At 47.4% G+C, this 20,994-nt stretch overlaps 1 protein-coding gene across 3 annotated transcripts in view; it reads right to left on the bottom strand.

Annotated features, from left to right (window-relative positions):
- The window catches only part of SLC7A10 (solute carrier family 7 member 10), a 49,152-nt gene that overhangs the window by 10,396 nt on the left and 17,762 nt on the right, over nucleotides 1–20,994 (bottom strand). For 2 of the 3 annotated variants that reach the window (XM_039558440.1, XM_039558442.1), the window contains exons 2-5: nucleotides 8,544–8,748; nucleotides 2,215–2,366; nucleotides 1,365–1,490; nucleotides 250–403 (exon numbers count right to left, since the gene is read on the bottom strand). In XM_039558440.1, the coding sequence (XP_039414374.1) occupies nucleotides 250–403; nucleotides 1,365–1,490; nucleotides 2,215–2,366; nucleotides 8,544–8,748 (637 nt within the window). The remainder of the gene's footprint in view (nucleotides 1–249; nucleotides 404–1,364; nucleotides 1,491–2,214; nucleotides 2,367–8,543; nucleotides 8,749–20,994) is intronic. The other variant, XM_039558441.1, reaches the window with a different exon arrangement.

The raw sequence follows: 20,994 nt of genomic DNA, 5'->3' as shown, positions 1-20,994 counted from the left end.
TAGTAACATAAAGATACTGCCTTGTCTGTAGGCTGCTTTGATTCAGTTAATACCTTGTGCAATATTTTTTTAATTTCAGTGTTTCTGTAACTTGCCTGCTGTCTGTTCTAAAGAAAAATCTTTCTCCTTTAGAAAGACCAGTCCCACAGACATGGAATGACATTGCAGCATCTTATGAAATGAGTAGTACTATCAGACAGCCCCACTGTCTCAGCCTCTTCAAGAAGTGTCATGGAAATGGATACTTGCCTGCGGGGATCAACCAGCTCTTCTGTTACATAGTTCAAGAAGTTCCAGCCACTGAATGCAAAGGACCCTTGAAGAAAAGCTAATGCTAAATGCCCCACAGATGGAGTCATCCAAAAATCGAATGCGTTGCTTGGTGTCAACTCTTTGTAGTTTCCTGCATAGAGAGCGCAAGCAAGATGTTAAGCCACGCCTACCTTCCTCACACACTTTAAAATAGGTAAGCTTTCACTTTTTAGTCTTTATTCCTTATTGGAACTGAGACTTCATGCTCTTCATGTCACCATGGGCTGACATAGCAATTGCAGTGCTTTCTGCAGGACCGTGTCCTGGTGGGGCAGCTCGTGCTGTACAGGCACCCTTCACCACCATCTGTGCCACAGCAACTCATGAGACCCTTTGTCAACCTGCACTGTCTGAGGGTGGATCCTTGGCAGTATAAATTCCTACCTGTTCTTAATGCAATTTTCTTTTAAACAGTTTGGTGTTGTTTAGTAGAAATCCTTGAAAATAAAATGCCTATGGGACTGAAAGATTTGTCAAGACTATAGGACTATTACCACTGAGAAAACGTTTTCTGCTCCCTGTAAATGTGATATTTCTTCGTCCTTTATAAGACTCATCATATGCATGATAAAAATATCAGTCTTTTGTGCTTTCTGCTTTCCAATAACTGGTGAATCAGTGAGACATTTTTTGCCTGTGTTTAATCTTGTAAGTCACTTTTTGTAGGAAATTGGACTAGTGCCTGAAATGAAGCAAATATCTTCCTGCCCTAGGCAAAGTATTGCTTATTCGTTTTACACCCAGAGCATTTCAAATTCAAGGAATGCACAATGGATTAAAAATTTTAAGTAACTATTCCGAAACACTGTGAGCTGCTCTCCTTTATTCTATCAAATCCTACAAGGTAAGCTCGAAAGAGACTTTTTTAAGGGGATACAGCTGATTTCTCCCTTGTGTTATACTTTCCACAGCTGTGTCAGTATGCAACTCCACAGCTCAGCAAAACCCAGCACACCTTCAGGTCACTTTGTAAGGAGGAAACAGTGCAGTAAGTGGGAAAAATAAGTGTATCAACAGTACCATACCAATGTTAGAGCTGTCTCACAGAGTACCTTTAAAGATCTGTATGAAGCCCACAATAATGATAAGGGTCAGGGCTAAGAGTTTTCCTGCTGTAAATATATCCTGAATGCGCGTTGCCCATCGCACACTGGAGCTGTTCACCCAGGTCAGGAGGACTGGAGAGCAAAAGACTGAATTCAGTGAAATGAAATTATGTTTATTTAAGAAAATACAGTCAAAATACTGAAAAACACACACATGTTCCTGCAGGGAGCTCTAGCGTGGCCAGGAACGAGGGTGAAGAGGACAATCGCCTTTCCCAAGGATGCTCTCAGCTGCAGGGGCATCCCTGGCAGCCATCAGCCTTCACCCCTTGGCTGCTGCCTTGGGGCTCTCCCCAGTTCCAATAACTGTGCCTGAGTAGTGCTCAGCGTGCAGGGATCATTGCCTCCTCACAGAAACAGTGAATGTCTTCAGTCCTGGAGCTTGGGTTGGCTTTCGCTGGCTCCAGAAGTAATTAATGCAGAGCTGGCTGCACGCTGCCTTCTGCACACTCAAGTTTGTAAATGTGAAAGAAGACTAGGAAGGGGAAAGGCTCAAATGGTGGTGGGTCACAGGTGCCTATGCCTCTGTGTCCCCTCCCACATGCTCACCTGCCTCTACTTTCCCTGGACCCACAGGGATTCAGGTGCCTTTCTGCCTCACTCCAGGCCACTAGATTTGCTGCAGGCAAGTGGAAAGGGACAGAATATCCCACACTGGTCACAGTGCCTCTCCTGGGGCCTCCCCACCAGCCTTTGGAGTTGTGGCCCTGACTCCAGCCTGGCTGGAGCGGCCCCTCAAGTAGTCCCTTGTAAAACCAGGGCAAGATCTGTGTGTGTGCAAGAAGCAAATACTCACGTAAACACACCATGGAGAGGATCCTAGAGGCATTATAGGGGGGAATACAGTTAGGGAAGACGGGTTGCAGGACATAGTTTGAGAAGGTCAGTGCAATGACAGCCAGACTAGTTGGGTACATGATAAGCACTGCGCTCCACAGCAGCAGAAACCTGGAAAGACAAGGAAAAGCACAAGAAAGCAGTGCTGGTGCTGTGCTGGAGGAGATAACACACGCTCAGCTGTGCATGACGCATCAGAGCTGAGCAACTTCGTCCTGGTCACAGGACAAGTGACATAACAGTCACTTACTTGTGACTCTCCTTATCCCTTTTCCCATGTTCTTAGCACAGTCTAGATTTTAAATGAAACAAGCATGGTTTAGGAATATGTGGAAGAGCAAGGATTATGAGCAGCAGGCATGTTTTGATTTAACTGTGTGTCCAGATGAAAGGATCTCTGTTGCTCCTGGACTGACACATTACCACAGCAGACAGGAACCGTGGTACTGTGGACAGGACGGACATGTACCACAGAGGAGCAGTCCCTCCACTGAAGGCACCTCTAAAGGCTTTTGGCAGGGCTACAGGCAGTGGCTGCACTCTTAGGGCTGCTACCAGTTCCCTGCTGGTCAGCAGGGGGGTTTCTTGTCACTGCTGGTGTTGGCTCTCTGACCCGGGCCAGGGCAGATAAGTGCTGCAGTATTTTGTGATGGATCACACAACTGGGGTCCACTGGGCTGGCTGGTTGCCTCCAGCTGTGGCTTAAGGTGATTGCACCCAACAAGGTATCTGTGCAAATAGGAAGTGTGAGATATTTTGGTTTCTCATTCTGTGCAAAGAAAAAAAAAGTTAAAAAGGCAGCAGTTGATCTGGTTAGTCTTTAAAAATATTTGAAGTATTATTATTTCTATAGTGAGAAGTAGTCATTGCAAGAATGTGAAATTTTTCTTGCCATCTGTATGCACACACAGATACACACACAGTCATTTGTTCACATACATGCACAAATGTAATGCGCAGGGATGCCCGACACAAATGAGGATTGGAAAAGATATTTCCAAATAAGACAGTATAATTTCTATATTACGTGGGTTGCTCTTTAAGGGGCTGCACCCACCCACTGTGTTCCCTGCTTGCAGGCCTGTAGATCTGGCACAGCTGAGGGAGCCCCTCTCTGTGCCATTAACCTGGAGGGAGTACTGCTTGCTGGGTGCTCCTCAGCTGAGGTGGTAAATGTCTCTCAGTCTCATCCTTCACTTTGCCTTCTTATTTCTGAGAAGCATGGGGCAATTATTAGCTATCAGAGTTAATTTGGCAAACCAAACTGATGCAAGAACTGGGTGCCTTCCTAACTGGCACTGTAGATTTTTACAATAAACTCAGCAGGTTTTTTTTCTTTCTCTTTATTTTGTTGTGTGACTCCGCCTCCTCCACCCCCCCCCCCCCCCCCCAACTTCTAATGTTTTTCATTGTGGTTCAGAGCAGTTTTCTCCAGCGATTGCTTTGTGATATTTGGTGGTGTTGATGATGCACCCAGCTTGGGACAGCTCTGCAGATCCTGCTTGCTGAGTTAACTCAGCTGGTCCACACTGAAGAATAAATAGGACCTAAAGACTGCAATAACAATTTGCTGAATATGATTAGGATACTGATGGTTCTGACTGAGGTCAAGTTGGTTTGTACGGCTGTCAACTGGCAGGGCCTTTGCAGAGGCTACAGGTTTTTCCCTGTTATGTTTACCTTCACCCATACAAATTATGTAGGCCAAGAACTGTGTAAAACATTCAGTGGGGAGAATGACTCTGAAAACATTATTTCAGGCAAAATTGGCCCTTGTTTCTGTGTTGTAATATGGAGTGTGGTATAGCTGGTATTGGGTAGAATATGGTTTAATAGGAATGGATTATTTATGACAGTCATGGAATTGAAATGCAGGATTGATAGTGCAAATTAAAGCAAGTGCATAATTTTAGCACTGTCAAATGTGAAGCTCAAGAGAGATGGCAGTAAAACAAGAAGGAAGATTGCCTAAGGTGTAAGCCCACTTTTATCTTGTTTCTACAGGTAAGTTTTAATCAAAACCCACTTCTGAGAAAAAGATCTTCACACTGGTCACTCAGATCACATTCACATCCCCAGACAACCAGCTGTGGGGGCCAGGGTGCATCGCTGGCATGCACCTTGTTCTCATAGTGCCAGCGGCTGCCAGGGCAGGATGAGGACCTGAAGGCCCAGCTGGCTGGGAATGGCTGTTCCTGAGTAAAATGGCTTGTGGAGAGGGGGTGTTTGCTCGAGGCAGGGAGACCACAGCAAGGCATACCTGGAATTACTTTGTTCCTCAGATGGAAAATGGTGGAATTATTGTCCTGAGGGCTGAGCTATGGCACTGAGAATGTTGGGAGGTGGAACTCCACCCTACAGCCTTGCAAAGTTTCTCTGTAACTGTGATTACAAGAATACCAGAAGTTAAATCTTCTTTTGTTGCTGTCTGAGAAGTGATGAGATCTTTATAACAGGCTTGAGACAGCTGAATGTAAAGAAAAAGGATGTTTGGTTGGTTTTGGGGTTTTGGTTGTTTGGTTGGGTTTTTTTTTCTGAACATCGGAGTTTGCATGAGAAATCTGAGCTCCTACACGTGCTGGTGGTGAAAGAGCTGGTAAAATAACCTCCCTGCCTGTATTCCTGCCTGTATTCTAGCTACTGGCTGGATGGCCTCCCCTGTGTTTGGTTGTTGAGTCTGATCCAAAGTTCATTGAAGTTAATGGCACACACTCCCATCAGTGTGTACATGAATGAGACAATGTCTAATTAGAGCCCATCCCCCCATTTTAGAAACAGGCTGGAGTATGTGGTGCCATGTGCTACTCTTGGGAAGGTATGGCATTTGTGTGAAGTACCAGTCATCGCTGGACTAAAACTGAATTTTTTTGCAGATATCTCTGCATACAAATTTCCTCACCTTTGGAAAGAAATAAACAACATGGTTTGATCTGGGACTTAAAGAGTCTAGTGGACTTGGTGAAATCAGTTCTCAAACATCTATTTGGGATGTGCATGTACTCCCACAAGGATCTCACATAGATATTAAATGTTATGGATTCAAAGCAGCCTGTGAAAATATAAAATTCCATTGTACCCTACTTGTGCATCATTAGCAAAAGAAAACAGTTTGAAGCAGCTGCTATAGTACAACTCACCTTAGTACAGTTCAGGAAAAACTGAACTGGTTGAAGTAAGTTGGAGCCAGTTTGAATACTAACAATGCTATCCTACATTGCTGAAACACTGCCTTTGGAAGATTCAGATTTTTGCAATAACAAAAAAGAAACATACAAGTATATTTGAAGCATATTATACTTGCAGTTTAGAGTGACACTTATCAAAGCTTTGGCCGAAAACTCTCTGCTGACTGATTTTAATAAGGACATATGTCCAGTCACTGGTCTCTGCTGGTGAAGCAGCTGTGTTAGCTGCAGCATTATTGCTGAGCATTCAGAAGAAGTTGTACTGATCAGAAATGCACTGGAGGGTTTTTCATGAAGCTGAATTTATTCATTATCTTCTGCAAGAATACATATTAAGCCTTTTATTTACTATTTGGGGTAATGTTCTTTTTATGACCCGTACAGATTTGCAAGCCCATATGCATGTAAGAAGAGCTGTGCTCAGATGGCTCCTACAGCACAGGCTGTGACACATTCCCTGCAGTTTGTGTGCTTGCACACAGATGCTATTTAAGACCAAAATGATTTCTAAATGGAGATGAAATCAGTCGTCTTTCTCTGGTACCAGACCAGAGCCTAGTAATACTGGAACCCTTCCTCACCTCGTCCTTCTCCCCTGGCCAGAGGAACTGGGGAGTGTCTCTGCTCAGGGTTGTCTCCAACCAAGGTTTGCCATCACCACCACTGTTCAGCAGTGTTTCATGCTGTCCTTGACCTGGACTCAGAGCAGGGCTCCTGCCAGCTCAGGAGATGGCCCTGCCCTGCCTCCGTTATTCCATTCACCTACTTGAATCACACCAGCAATGTGGCTTTTTAAATTAAAAGTTATGCAACCAGCTATCGATACTGCCAGACACAGAAGCTGGGGCATGTAATACTCCAATGGCTGTTATAATCAAATAGTATTTCTTTGTGCCTTATATCCATGGAGTAAAACATAATAAATGGGAGGATTTTGGGAGACAGGGACAAGACTACAGAAGTGGAGCTGTTGTGGTCTGGGTAGGTACAGCATGTGCTCTTATAACAAACATCTTTGTGTGAATAGACCAAACCATCCAATTGGTCATTGAGAAAATGAGATGCACTTGAAAGGCAGATGCACTAAAGCTTTGTGTGCTTGAGTTTGATGTACTTTGCTGTAGAAGGATTAAATCAAAAGAGAGAAACAGTGGTTTTTATCTCAGGGAGGCACAGTGCAGACCCCTTTAAGCTCGGACCCTGTGTGCAACTGCCAGTGGTGAATGGGCACTTCCCAAGCGGGGAGCTGAAGGTGCTTTTAAGAGTTCCCCAAAGCTGCAGGCTTTAGGTGGTGGCTCAGCAGCAGGGCATAATCCCAGTTTGGCTTTACTGGAAAATATGACCGAATCCCCCCTTTTTACACCAAAACCTACCTGAAGGCTTTTGCCTAATGCAACACTTTGTCATCCTAGTGGGACTACTTCTTTTCTTGAGAGAAGAGCTAAAGTCTCTACACAGCAAGAATGGGAGCACTGCTTCCCTTCAGGGGACAGGTTGTGCTTTTTTGATACTGCTTGTGCATTAGAAGCCTGGACACCAAGTAAGTGCTGCCCAAGCAGAACTTCCCGCCTTGGAAGGTGAGACTGTCCCCAGGTACATGCTGGGCAGTGATCAATCAACTGGTGTGTGGTTTGTTACAGCAGTAGCATAGCTTGGTGTTTGCAGGAACCAGGCAAGTTCTCTGAATGTGGAATAGTGAGCTGAGGAACAATTTAAAGCTGGGTTTAGTTGTACTTGATTTCTAAGTAGTTTCATTTTCTGCCCTAGAAAGCACAATTCTTTTGGTTTTGTGGAACTCTGATGTTTCTGGCCTCCTTCAAAGTGATGTTCCAGGGATGGGACTTGTGACTGTTTGTGGGGCTCTATACTCTCATTTCCCTGGTCCCTGCTTGCAGACACTGTTCCCGTGAGTAGGCAGTGGGGAAGCTGCTGCCTGCCTGCTGCAGTGCCCTGGGGAAGCAGGAACTTTGCTGTGCAGCTCCTGCCCTCATGAAAGAAAAAACCTCAGTGGAGTTGAGATTTGGTTAACCAAGCCAATGTTGTTTTTATCTCAATCTGTTCTGTGGTGTCAGTGTAATTTTCTGTGCAAAGCAGGACAGCAGTCAGAGAAGAGATTCCATCAGCTGAAGAAACACAGACTAGGTGAACCAGCATAAGGCAATGGCTTAAGTCTAAAAAGCATCAGAAATGTACCTTGTGACCAAGGATGTCTGTAATGCTGTGCCCAGTGCCTGTGTGGCACTGAGCTGAGGCAGGCATGAGAGGACAGCCTGTGGGATAGGGTGACAGACTGCCTGTGTTATGCCTGTTCTGATTTGTCCTTGCTCAGCAGCCAGCTCAACTGTTATGAGCTAATTTTCCATCTCACATGAGAAGGAATACTCTGGTTTGGTGGTTTTTTTATTTTCCTTACTCTTTCTCTAGTTTTCTCTACTGATGCTAATTTCTTAACTAAACCACCAGTACATGGTATGGCCTCTCTACTTCCAATAAGAGAGCTGGTCAGAACATTCTGCTGCTTCTCTAGTAGCCTGTAGGCTGACAGCTTAATTTATTGTGTTGAATACATGAAAAAGTGTACACTCAAATAAAAAAGATAACCTCCTCTCACTTGTCCCTTCCTCCCTTAGCCACACTACCCCATTAGTAGTCTTTTCAAAGAGAAATCACTTCCTGAGTTAGCATTCCTCCCCCCTTTGTATTTACAGCACTTGGTTATTCTGTACAGCTGCAGTAAGTGAAGCAGCTTTGCTTTGTTTCTGGTAAGTAGCTCCAGCCTGGCCTCCCTGATGGGTAAAGCTCTTCAACACAAGGCACTGATCATTCATGATTGGCACACAGGAATTATCACCCGGACACAGCATCACTCTTTTCTGTCATGGACTTGACTGAGTCAGTGAGGGAAGTGAAAGCATCTGTCACCTTTCCTTGCAAAGCAGCACCGAGAGGTCTGTGTAGGGGCAATTTGTTATTTCTAACAGAGAACAGAAAGATTGATTTTGCTAAAATATTTTTATTGATAAATGTTGTCAGATGGCTTTCCCACACCAAATACATAATATAAATGTGTTTTCAAACTAGTTTATAGAGATAGGGTACTTACCCGGCTAACCCACCAAAAATCTCTGTGACATAGGAATAATCCCCTCCTGACTTGGGGATGGTGACTCCCAGTTCAGCGTAACACAGCGAGCCAAGGGCAGCCACACCGCCGCCAAGCACCCAAATAATGAGAGCAAGTCCCACCGAGCCGGCGTGCTCCAAAACTCCTTTCGGTGAAATAAAGATCCCAGAACCAATTATATTACCTGGAAAGAAAAATAGGTTAGCAGTGAGGTAAAAGAAAGTAAATATTTTTCTTCTATTTATTCAAAAAAAGGCAAACAAGCCCAAAGCCCCCACTCAACCCAAAAAGACAGCTGTGCCACCCCCTTTTCAGTTTCCATGACTGCACTTTTTCTGATTACAGCCTGGGAAAAGTGTTGCCATTTATCAGCAATCAAGGACGGTAAGTGTGTGCTCAGCTCTGCTGAAGCACGGTAAGTCTCAGCTGAGGATCCGTGAGTATTCTGGCATGAACTTGCTCAGCTTGCACAACTGTCTGCTCTCACCTGCCATGCATAAGCGTATTATTGAAAGGAGTTAGAAATGACTTTGTAATGAAAATTTTTTATCCACTCCTAAGAGGAATTTGAACAAGGCCCATTTCCAGGGAGGTTAGGAGGTCAAGAAACAAGAGAGTAGCACTGTCTATAATGATGGGCCCAAAAGGTGTGCTTGTCCACCAAGGATGGATTTAAGATTATGCTTGAAAAGCCAATCTCAAAGTCTGAAATACTAGAAATCCATTAACATTTTGTACTTGCAATACCTGTGCTACTTAGTCATCAGCCATACATTTTAAAGTTGTAATGTGGTATGACTAAAATATTAGACAATATAAGACAATTGAGATGATGTGAGTTGAGGCAGTGCTGGGTATAGAAAAGGAGTGCTGGATACCACAGGTGCTCTTTTTTCATGTGGGGCCAGGGTGTGTTACATGATGGGTGAGCAACTAGCTCACAGGCTGGGCACAAAGAGTTGTAGTGAATGGGGTGACATGAGGATTGTGACCTGTCACTAGTGGGGTTCCACAGGGCTCCATCCTCAGCCCTGTGCTCTTCAGTATCTTCATTAACGACTTGGACCCAGGTCAAAACGAACACTAAGGAGCTTTGCTGATGACACTAAATTAGGAGCAGTTGTTGACTCCCTTGAGGGCAGAGAGGCCCTGCAGAGAGACCCAGACAAATGAGAGAGATGGAGAATCCCCAACCATGTGAAGTTTGAACACAGGCAAGTGCTGGACTCTGCACCTGGGAGGGGGCACCCCTGGCTGTGTGGATGGACTGGGAATGAGAGGCTGGAGAGCAGCTGTGGGAAGGGACCTGGGGGTCCTGGTCGATGGCCAGTTGGATCTGAGTCAGCAGTGCCCTGGCAGCCAGGAGGGACATCCCTGTCCTGGGGGCATCAGGCCCAGCACTGCCAGCCAGGCCAGGAAGGGGATTGTCCTGCTCCACTCTGGGCTGGGGTGGCCTCACCTCGAGTGCTGGGGGCAGTTTTGGGCACCACAATACAAAAAAGCCATGATGCTATTAGAAAGAATCCAAAGGAGACCACGAGGATGGGGAAGGGTCTGGAGGAAAAGCCTTATGAGTCTTTGGTACTGCTGTGTTCTAAGGGTTGTACTCGCACATATGGAGAAAGGCCTTAAGTTAAAAAAGCCCCTTAAAAATGATCTGCTACCTGCCAGCATACATAGCTGTGTATCTCCATTTTTCACAGGTCAATGTACCTGAAAACACTACACTTTTGGGAGGAGCTGGTGGTACTTTGGGGAGCACGCTAAAGTTTAGACATAGTGTTTTTTACCAAGATAGATCTGTAGGTTTCCACTGCCTCTTTGGGATGGAACCATACTCCTTTCTGGCCATTCCAGTACTGAACAAATGCCCAAAGACAGAATAACTGCTAAGGGGTCCTCTGACTCCTTTCATGCCACCTCCTCCTGCTCACTACCCTTGTTCACTTTAGCTCAGGCTTGCTGGTATTTTTGGCAGCAAAGACCAGATGAAAATGCCCATCCTTCAGCAGGCTGCCAGTTTCCATCCCTATCCCTTGGGTCACCTTTCCATTTTGTCAGTACATGAAGAAAGGATACAATCCAAACACAGCATGGCATCCCTCAGACTGATAATGGACAGGAAATCCAATGTTACAGCGTGTCTCTGCAGACCTGTGCTGCGTGGTGCTGGCAGGGTGCTTCCCTGATCTCCACTGTGGCTTTGTGCTGGCGAGGGGGTGAGCTGATGGCACACCTGGTTTTCTGTACCCACTCAACTGCTGAGGTGTGACGGACAGACCTGCCGTGGAGTGGGAAGGGTGAGGAAGTGGAGAGAGAAGCTTCAGCAGCACCATGGGAAGCAGCATGATCTGGCCATTTTGTGAGGAACCCAGGGAAGAGAGAGCTAAGTCCTGGTGAGGTGTAACTGCAGAGAGAAGGTGGCAGCAGTGATCTGGCACAGCAGTGCCCTAGTGCAGTCTAAATAAACAGTTGCTGATGTGTTTTTTAAATGCTTGCACTTGGCATTGTCAAAGCTCTGAAGCTCTCTGTGCTTCATCTTTCTGCCTCCAGGAAAGGGCATGGCTCATCTCTGGCAGCCTGGATGATGGGCGGTGAGGGGCATTGGCAGTGGGGCTCTTTCTTAAATCCAAATGGCTGCAGGGAGAAGGTGTCCGTGGCTTAGAATGATGGCCTCCTGTTATGGTAAGACTGCCAAAGCAGTCCTCCTCGTCCACAACTCTGTCTGAGCTGGAAACAGCCAGAACTTTCTTTGTCTAAGGAGAATACTTTCTGGGTGCAACTATCTTGAAGGAGCAGGACAAGGACCAGACAGCCTTCTGGATGATACTTTCATACAAACAGTCACAGGATTTTTTTTGTAAATTAAGTAACTAATCATATTTTTAAAAATGTAATTAATTTTAAATTAATGAATGAATTAAAAAAAAGGACAAAATTATCTTCCAAGTTCATTACAGATTTCCTATTATTTTGCACTCACAACAGGTGCAAAAGCCATATCCGTAGGAATGGAAGTGCTACGCCCCTTCTGACAATAGAATGTTCTTAGGGAAACCTGCCTATGTGCCTATGAATATGGTAAATGTGCCCCAAAAAGTACCTTCACTTCACTTGGCATAGGATATGTTTAAAAATAGATATGGTGGAGATACTGAAATGCTCCAGAAAATGAGCTGTCAGAAACTGCCTGATGAGAAGCAGTTTTCAGGAGGTCTTGGTCAGCAGGAACTGGAGGGAATTTGGTGAGCAGCTCTGGGGTGAGAAAATGCAATATGCACTATTTCATAGCATGATGCACATTTTCATAGCATGATATTTTGTCATCTCTTGTTTCTTGGTGTTTGTTGCCTTTTTTTCTCCTTTTCACAATAATATGGAATAGCTGGTATGACAATCCCATGACAATCTCAGCTTTTGTTTAAAAATTGTTACTAACCCCTATGAGTCATTTTAGAAAATTACAAAACACAGAAGGCAAGTAAAATATCCTGAAATATATATATATCACTTCTGAGATCTTATCCAGTGTCATGATTATTTTTTTTTTTTGGACAATGTTGAGAGCAGTTTCCACATCCTAGAAAAATAGGAAACAGGGTAGGAGAATAAAAAAACCAAAGGAAGAAATGTCTGTGTCTTTTTATTTCTCCAGTCAAGTAACACATCCGGCAGTGCTGCTAGTAAAAGCAGTAGAATGTTTGTATGAAAGAACCATCCAGAAGGCTGTCGGGTCCTTGTCCTTCAGATAGTTGCACCCAGAAAGTATTCTCCTTAAACAAACAGCTCAGAGCTGCAGACGAGGAGCCCAGCCTGTCCTCTGTGAGCACATGCTCAACCCAAGCGGCCACACTTGCCGGGCCCCGGGTTGGGTGAACCCAAACCAGCTGTTGCAACATGAGTGTGAAGTGGGTCCAGCCTCTCCTATCAGCCATGCTCCATCTCTGACTTAGTGGAAGTGGGTCCCAAACATGGTTTTCTGTGAAGAGAATGCCAACCCCCTCATCCTTTCAAATCTCCGGTTGTTTTTCTAATTATGTTTAGGATCTTTTGTGACCTAGCCCTGGAATGGGTTTCCCAGACCAGGCACACACACGCATGTAGTTTTGCTCTGAGGTCAGCACCTCATGTAGGGCTAAACCATTTGGGAACTGTGGTAAGGATGTGAAAATTAGGACATGGGGCTTATTGAAAAATCCAATATTTTCACTTTGCCTCAGGCTTTTGAACTATGGGAGTTCATTTGGGGTCAGATATGGGGTTTTGATGTTTTTTAATATAACTATGAGAACTGAAACTCACCTCTTAAATGAAAGCTGAATTCTCACCAAAACACTTCAAGAACTGCACTTTGAAGGAAAACAGTATCACTGTGCTTGTGAGAAAATAAAGGAACTTGGTAATACTTGGTGTATTCACTTAGTATGCAAAATCCTGTTGGGGTTTTAAGAGTTCTAGTTTTTTTCTGTTAAAGGAATTTTCCCCCATACTGTTGCTAATCGCTGAGTACTTAAGAAAGACAAAGAGCTACCCACTGGGGGTGGGGTGTGCCTGGCTACTCTTTTGTTTCACCTGGGTGTGGGGGCGTCCAGAGAAAGAGGAAGCTGTTTTTTCCTATGGCCACTTTTCTTTCTGCTGGAGAAAACACCGGGATCCCAAGCCCACCTTCCCTGCCCCGCTCGGAGCCGCGCTGTGGCCGCCCTGCCCCGCCGCTGCTTCGAGCCTTCACTGTGCTGTAGCCGTGCTCGCCCTGCCTGCCGAGACCTCCGGGGGGTTCCCTGTTTGGATACATCTCGTCTGCCATCCGGGATTTGTGCTTGTCCCTGCCACTCCAGCCTGCCATTCCCGAGGGTCCAGCCGGACACCGGGATCGGCTGCCCAGGGGTTTGTGAAGCCTTTGTTCCATCCCTTCCCGGGATCCCGGGGCACCGGTGCCGCGTGCTCCCCGAGCTCACTCCGGAGCGCCCCCTGCAGCCGCGGGGGAACCATCGCACCTGCCCTGCTCACCGGGAGCCGCCAGCGCCCCTGCCGGCTGCGAGCGGAACTGCACCCGAGGGGAAAGGGCCTGACAGCCGAGAAGGCTGGCACTGGGTTTGTGATTGTTTGCTGTTACTGCCAGAGTTATTGCTGTTTGTTTGACTGGTTATACACATATAGATATATAATAGTAAAGAACTGTTATTCCTATTTCCCACATCTTTGCCTAAAAGCCCCCCTTGATTTCAAAATTATAATAACTCGGAGGGAAGGGGGTTGCATCTGCCATTCCAAGGGAGGTTTCTGCCTTCCTTAGCAGACACCTGTCTTTCAAACCAAGACAGATCTTGGCACCCAATGTGGGGCCTGAGGGCATTAAGAGAGAGAGGTGAAAAAGGAATAACAGTTCCTGGATAACTTAATTTTGTGTGCTGGATATAGGAACCTTGCTAGGCAGCACTATGTGGTCTAGTTTACCCTGGTTTGGGTGGCAGGTGGTCGTGGCCATATTCTTCCCCTTTGCAGCTCCTTACCTAAACATGGGTCCTCTGACTAAGGCTACCGTTGCTGTTATCCAGTTTGCACTATGGGTCGAGAAGGTGAGGAATTCATGGGCTTTTAACTTCCTCCAGAATGTGGGCACATGGATAAAGGGCTGTCACACGCTAAGTGCATGTTTTTGGGGTTATGTTAAAAATGGTACCTTCTGTGAGGAAATGACACCAGGGGAAGTTTTCTCCCAACCCCTCAACCAGTTCTTTGGGCCCACCCCATCAATTTTTGAAGGGTTTAGATTCCCTCTGAGTACTAACCATCTGCTGCTGGTAGGCCTACTCTATTTAGCACTCAAGGATAAGTTAAGATTGGCTTAGATAACTACCCAGACACCAGCCCCAGAGACTAGAGATCCTACCCCAGAGCCTGATCCTGCCCCAGAACCTGACACGGCCCCAGACACTAGAGATCCTACCCCACAGCCTGATACCGCCCAACAGCCCACCTCAGAAATGGACTACCCAAACTGGGTGGGGGTACTGGTGAAGGGGATCCAGGAGATGTGCCAGGAGATGGGCCAGGTGCGCCACGGGATATCCCAAGTGCTAAGGGAATACACCTCCTCAGCTAGTGAAAAACCCTCTCCCTGCGCCAAGGAGGGTGAGTCCGATGGTGCAGCAGTGGAACCCACGGATGCTACAACCATCCAGGTTTCAGCTGAACCACAAGGACAACCACAGCCAGCAGCAGTCGCCCCTGTGCAGAGGAGGAAGTATAAGACCAAATCAGTACGACCAGTTAATGATGATGGGCAGCCAGGGCCCTCACAACCAGCAGGGGAGTCAGAGCCAGAAATCATCACTGAGGCCCTGTCGTACGACAGTCTCCGTGGTATGCGAAAAGACATTCTGCGAAGGGGGTGTGAGCCTTATACAACCTGGCTGCTTTGGGTTTGGGACCTTATGGGCACAGGTGTGCAACTGGATAGTGGTGAGGCAAGGTATCTGGGATCGCTGACCCAGGACCCAGGTGTGGACCAGATATTCGTGAGGGAGCCAGGGTCCCTTTCTCTCTGGGAGCAGCTCTTAATGAGTGTGAGAGAAAGGTTCATTCACAAAGAAAGAATGCAGGAGTACCATCATAGAATGCAGTGGAAGACACTTGAGGAACGGATCCAACAGCTAAGAGAGGTGGCAGTATTAGAGGTACTCTTTGGGAAGGATGGACAGCATGATAATGACCCTGACAAGGTCAGGTGCACAGGACAGACGATGTGGAACCTGGCAAGGCTAGGGCCATCGCAATACACCACCTTCATTGCAACGATTGATGCTGACAATGACCGAGAAACAGTGGGCTCTGTTGCCAACAAGCTCAGGCATTATGACAGTATGGTCAATGATCCGCTGAAAGCTCATGTCTCTGCTGTGGTCCAGGACCTCAAAGAAGAGATGAAGGAAATGAGGGAGGAGATGAGGAAGATCAGTGTGGCACCGCTGCAAGTCACAGGCCCCCAAGTCAGAGCCCGCTGTCCCCCAGCTAGAGAGGGTACACCCCACGAGCTGAGCTGAGGTTTTTCCTGTGTGAGCATGGGGAAGACATGAGAAGGTGGGATGGGAAACCCACCTCTGTCCTGGCAGCACGGGTGCGTGAACTCAAGGAGGGAGGCACTAACCGAGGGGGTTCCGCTAAGGTGAAAGTAGCCTCAGCCTCCCGTGACCGAGCTGCCAGGTGTTACAGATGGGAGGATGATATGTCGGATCCCCTTGAAGGTACCTCGAGCAGGTATGCCCAGGGAAAGAATGATAACCAGGGCTAGAGGGGCCCTGCCTCTAGCCAGGAAGAGGCACGGGAGAACCGAGTTTTCTGGACGGTGTGGATCCGATGGCCTGGCACATCAGAGCCACAAAAATATGATGCATTGGTTGATACTGGGGCACAGTGTACTTTAATGCCATCGGGACATGTGGGGGCAGAACCTGTATCCATTGCTGGGGTAACCGGGGGATCACAGCAGTTGACCCTGTAGGAAGCTGAGGTGAGCCTGACTGGCAAAAGTATCTGACTGTGACTCGCCCAGAGGCCCCATGTATTCTGGGCATAGACTTCCTCCGGAACGGCTATTACAAAGACCCAAAAGGACTCAGGTGGGTGTTTGGAATAGCTGTTGTGGAGGCAGAAGGCATTAGGCAATTGAGCACCTTGCCTGGACTATCAGAAAATCCTACTGCAGTTGGGCTTCTGAAGGTGGAAGAGCAATGTGTCCCAATTGCTACCTTGACAGTGCACCGCCGGCAGTATCGGACAAATCGAGATGCTGTGATCCCCATCCACAAGATGATCCGTGAGCTGGAGAGCCAAGGGGTGGTCAGCAAGACCCACTCACCCTTCAACAGCCCCATTTGGCCTGTACACAAGTCTGATGGGGAATGGAGGTTGACTGTGGACTATCATGGCTTAAATGAAGTGACGCCACTGCTGAGTGCTGCCGTGCCAGACATGCTGGAGCTCCAGTATGAGCTGGAGTCCAAGGCAGCAAAGTGGTATGCCACTATTGACATTGCTAATGCATTCTTCTCCATTCCTCTGGCACCAGAGCGCAGGCCCCAGTTTGCCTGGAGGCTTGTGCAATACACCTGGAACCGACTGCCCCAGGGGTGGAAGTCCATCTGCCATGGACTGATCCAGGCTGCACTGGAAAAGGGTGAGGCCCCAGAACGTCTGCAGTACATTGATGACATCATTGTGTGGGGGAACACGGCAACAGAGGTATTTGAGAAGGGAGAGAAAATTATCCAAATTCTCCTGGAAGCTGGCTTTGCCATCAAGAAGAGCAAAGTCAAGGGATCTGCCTGGGAGATCCAATTCCTGGGAGTAAAGTGGCAAGATGGATGACGTCAGATTCCCACTGAGGCCATCAATAAGATCACAGCAATGTCTCCACCGACCAACAAGAAGGAAACACAAGCTTTCCTAGGCACCATAGGTTTCTGGAGGATGCACATTCCCGAGTACAGCCAGATCGTGAGCCCTCTCTACCTGGTTACCCGCAAGAAGAATGATTTCCACTGGGGCCCTGAACAGCAACAAGCCTTCACCCAGATCAAGCAGGAAATCGCTCACGCCGTAGCCCTTGGCCCAGTCAGGACAGGACCAGAGGTGAAGAACATGCTCTACTCTGCAGCCGGGAACAATGGTCTGTCCTGGAGCCTCTGGCAGAAGGTGCCTGGTGAGACTCGGGGCCGACCACTGGGATTCTGGAGCCGAAGCTACAGAGGATCTGAAGCCAACTACACTCCCACAGAGAAAGAGATCTTGGCAGCTCATGAAGGAGTCCAAGCTGCCTCAGAAGTAATCGGCACAGAGGCACAACTCCTCCTGGCACCCTGACTACTGGTGCTGGGGTAGATGTTCAAAGAAAAGGTTCCTACCACACATCACGCCACCGACGCTACTTGGAGCAAATGGATTGCCCTCATCACGCAGCGCGCCCGAATTGGAAACCCAAGTCGCCCTGGGATCTTGGAAATAATTACGAACTGGCTGGAAGGTGAGACTTTTGGGTTATCTTCTGAAGAAGAAGAGGAGTAAGTGACGCGTGCCGAAGAAGCCCCACCATATAACGAGCTACCAGAGAGTGAAAGATAATATGCCCTCTTCACTGATGCTTCCTGCCGAATTGTAGGCGCTAGCCGGAAATGGAAAGCCGCTGTATGGAGCCCCACATGACAAGTTGCACAGGCTACTGAAGGAGAAGGTGGGTCGAGCCAATTTCCTGAGCTCAAAGCTGTTCAATTAGCTCTGGACATAGCTGAAAGAGAGAAGTGGCCAAAGCTCTACATCTACACTGATTCATGGATGGTAGCCAATGCTCTGTGGGGTTGGCTGGAAAGGTGGAATAAGGCAAACTGGCAGCGCAGAGGAAAACCAATCTGGGCTGCTGAAGAGTGGAAAGACATTGCCACTCGGGTAGAGAAGCTATCTGTGAAGGTCCGTCATGTAGATGCTCACATCCCCAAGAGCCGGGCTAACGAAGAACATCGTAACAACAAACAGGTAGATCAGGCTGCGAAAATAGAGGTGTCCCAGATAGACTTGGATTGGAAACATAAAGGAGAGTTGTTCCTAGCTCGATGGGCCCATGATGCCTCAGGCCATCAGGGCAGAGATGCCACCTATAAGTGGGCACGAGATCGAGGGGTGGATCTAACCATGGACAGTATCTCCCAGGGGATCCATGATTGTGAGACATGCGCTGTGATCAAGCAGGCCAAGCAGGTGAAGCCCCTGTGGTACGGTGGGCGATGGTCCAAATACAAGTATGGGGAGGCCTGGCAGATTGATTACATCACACTGCCTCAAACCCGCCAAGGCAAGCGCTATGTGCTCACAATGGTAGAAGCCACCACTGGATGGCTGGAGACCTATCCTGTGCCTCATGCTACTGCCCGGAACACCATCCTGGGCCTTGAAAAGCAAGTCCTTTGGAGGCATGGTACCCCTGAGAGAATCAAGTCTGACAATGGGACTCATTTCAAGAACAGCCTTATAAACACCTGGGCTAGAGAACATGGCATTGAGTGGGTGTCCCACATCCCTTACCATGCACCAGCAGCTGGGAAAGTTGAACGGTGTAATGGACTGCTTAAAACCAGCTTGAAGGCACTGGGTGGGGGGACTTTCAAAAACTGGGAGGTGCATTTAGCAAGAGCCACCTGGTTAGTTAACACTCGAGGTTCCACCAGCCGAGCAGGCCCTGCCCAATCCAAACCCCTACAAACAACAGACGGGGATAAGGTTCCAGTGGTGCACATGAGAGGTATGCTTGGAAAAACTGTTTGGGTTAAGTCTGCCTTGAGCAAAGACAAACCCATCCGTGGGGTTGTTTTTGCTCAGGGACCAGGTTGTACCTGGTGAGTGATGCAAAGGGATGGAGAGACCCGATGCTTACCTCAAGGGGACCTTGTTTTAGGGTGAACTACCCATGGCTTTGTACTCGTATCAGTATCAGCATGTATATATGTATATAATTCGGGTGATGCATGTATATGGTTAAAAAGGTTAAGTTTCATATAACATGTTAGTATGGGAAAAATTCGGGGTGGATAATGTTGGGGATTTAAGAGTTCTAGTTTTTTTCTGTTAAAGGAATTTTCCCCCATACTGTTGCTAATCGCTGAGTACTTAAGGAAGACAAAGAGCTACCCACTGGGGGTGGGGTGCGCCTGGCTACTCTTTTGTTTCACCTGGGTGTGGGGGCAGTTGGGTCTTGGTGTCCAGAGAGAGAGGAAGCTGTTTTTTCCTACGGCCGCTTTTCTTTCTACTGGAGAAAACACTGGGATCCCAAGCCCACCTTCCCCACCCTGCTCGGAGCCGCGCTGTGGCCGCCCTGCCCCGCCGCTGCTTCGAGCCTTCACTACATTGTAGCCGTGCTCGCCCTGCCTGCCTAGACCTCCAGGGGTTCCCCGTTTGGATACATCTCGTCTGCCATCCGGGATTTGTGCTTGTCCCTGACACTCCAGCCTGCCATTCCAGCCTGCTGTTCCCGAGGGTCCGGCCGGACACCGGGATCGGCTGCCCAGGCGTTTGTGAAGCCTTTGTTCCATCCCTTCCCGGGATCCCAGGGCACCAGTGCCGCGTGCTCCCCGAGCTCGCTCCGGAGCGCCCCCTGCAGCCGCGGGGGAACCATCGCACCTGCCCTGCTCACCGGGAGCCGCCAGCGCCCCTGCCGGCTGCGAGCGGAACTGCACCGAGGGGAAAGGGCCTGACAGCCGAGAAGGCTGGGACTGGGTTTGTGATCGTTTGCTGTTACTGCCAGAGTTATTGCTGTTTGTTTGACTGGTTATACACATATAGATATATAATAGTAAAGAACTGTTATTCCTATTTCCCACATCTTTGCCTAAAAGCCCCCCTTGATTTCAAAATTATAATAACTCAGAGGGAAGGGGGTTGCATCTGCCATTCCAAGGGAGGCTTCTGCCTTCCTTAGCAGACACCTGTCTTTCAAACCAAGACAAATCCCTAGGGCATCTTTTATTTATCTGCAGCACACAATCCACATAGATTATAAAAAGAATGGATCTTGCAGCCTGTTGAAAGTATCCATCAGTTCTGTAAGAATGGACTTACTTATTATATGTAGAGACCATATTTGGTGTTGCTTGGAGAAAACCAAGCAATTTCCTGTGTAGTTAGCAAAGAAAAATATAACTCATGCCTTTTTATTGCATGCACATTTCTTTAAAGATCTGTTGTACATCTGAAATTCAGAACGGGTCAGTAATTTGTCTAAACAGCCCTTTCCCCTACAAAGTAAAGTATTAACAACAAAAATTCGGTGCTCCTTTGGTGTTTTTTGGCCACAGTCAGGTAATTCAGTTTGTGACTAGTTGTTTAGTGAAGTATTATAGCAGGCAATAATGCTAAAAAAACTGTGCATGGTTCACGAATATGAATCCTGCCAGACTCCTGCTTTCATGGAATGCCATTTGCTGTCCTCAGAAGATGGCACTCCACACTCAAGGTGGGTCACGCAGCACTCAGCGCACATTGCAGGTAATGAGGTGGGGAGGTGTGATGTTCAAAGGCAGGCAGAGCAAATGCCTGTGTTAACTGGGTGTCCTGCTTCCTTCAGCATTGTTGTGGAGGTGCATCCCATGTTTATTGAATCAGAATAGGAATTAGTAAAACAGTAGTCAATCACAGTAGTAAGCATCACCAAAGATTATAATCCCAACTGTATAGTGGGTGTTTCATCACTACAGTTGTGACAGATGGTCTGTGTCTGGGTATATTGACAATGAAGGGCAAGTCTGGAACCCTCTTCTCAGTGTGCGGAAGCTGTAGAAAATGGGATTTTTTTTTCTTTTAAATTAAATGTTTGAGACCAACCTGACTTCAGGTACAGCTCTCTCTTGATATATTGGTATCAACAGCAGATACAGGCAGTTTTCAC

This window comes from Corvus cornix, chromosome 11, assembly GCF_000738735.6.
Source record: "Corvus cornix cornix isolate S_Up_H32 chromosome 11, ASM73873v5, whole genome shotgun sequence".
Classification (NCBI taxonomy): Eukaryota; Metazoa; Chordata; class Aves; order Passeriformes; family Corvidae; genus Corvus; species Corvus cornix.
This window is presented reverse-complemented; position numbering and strand designations above follow the sequence as displayed.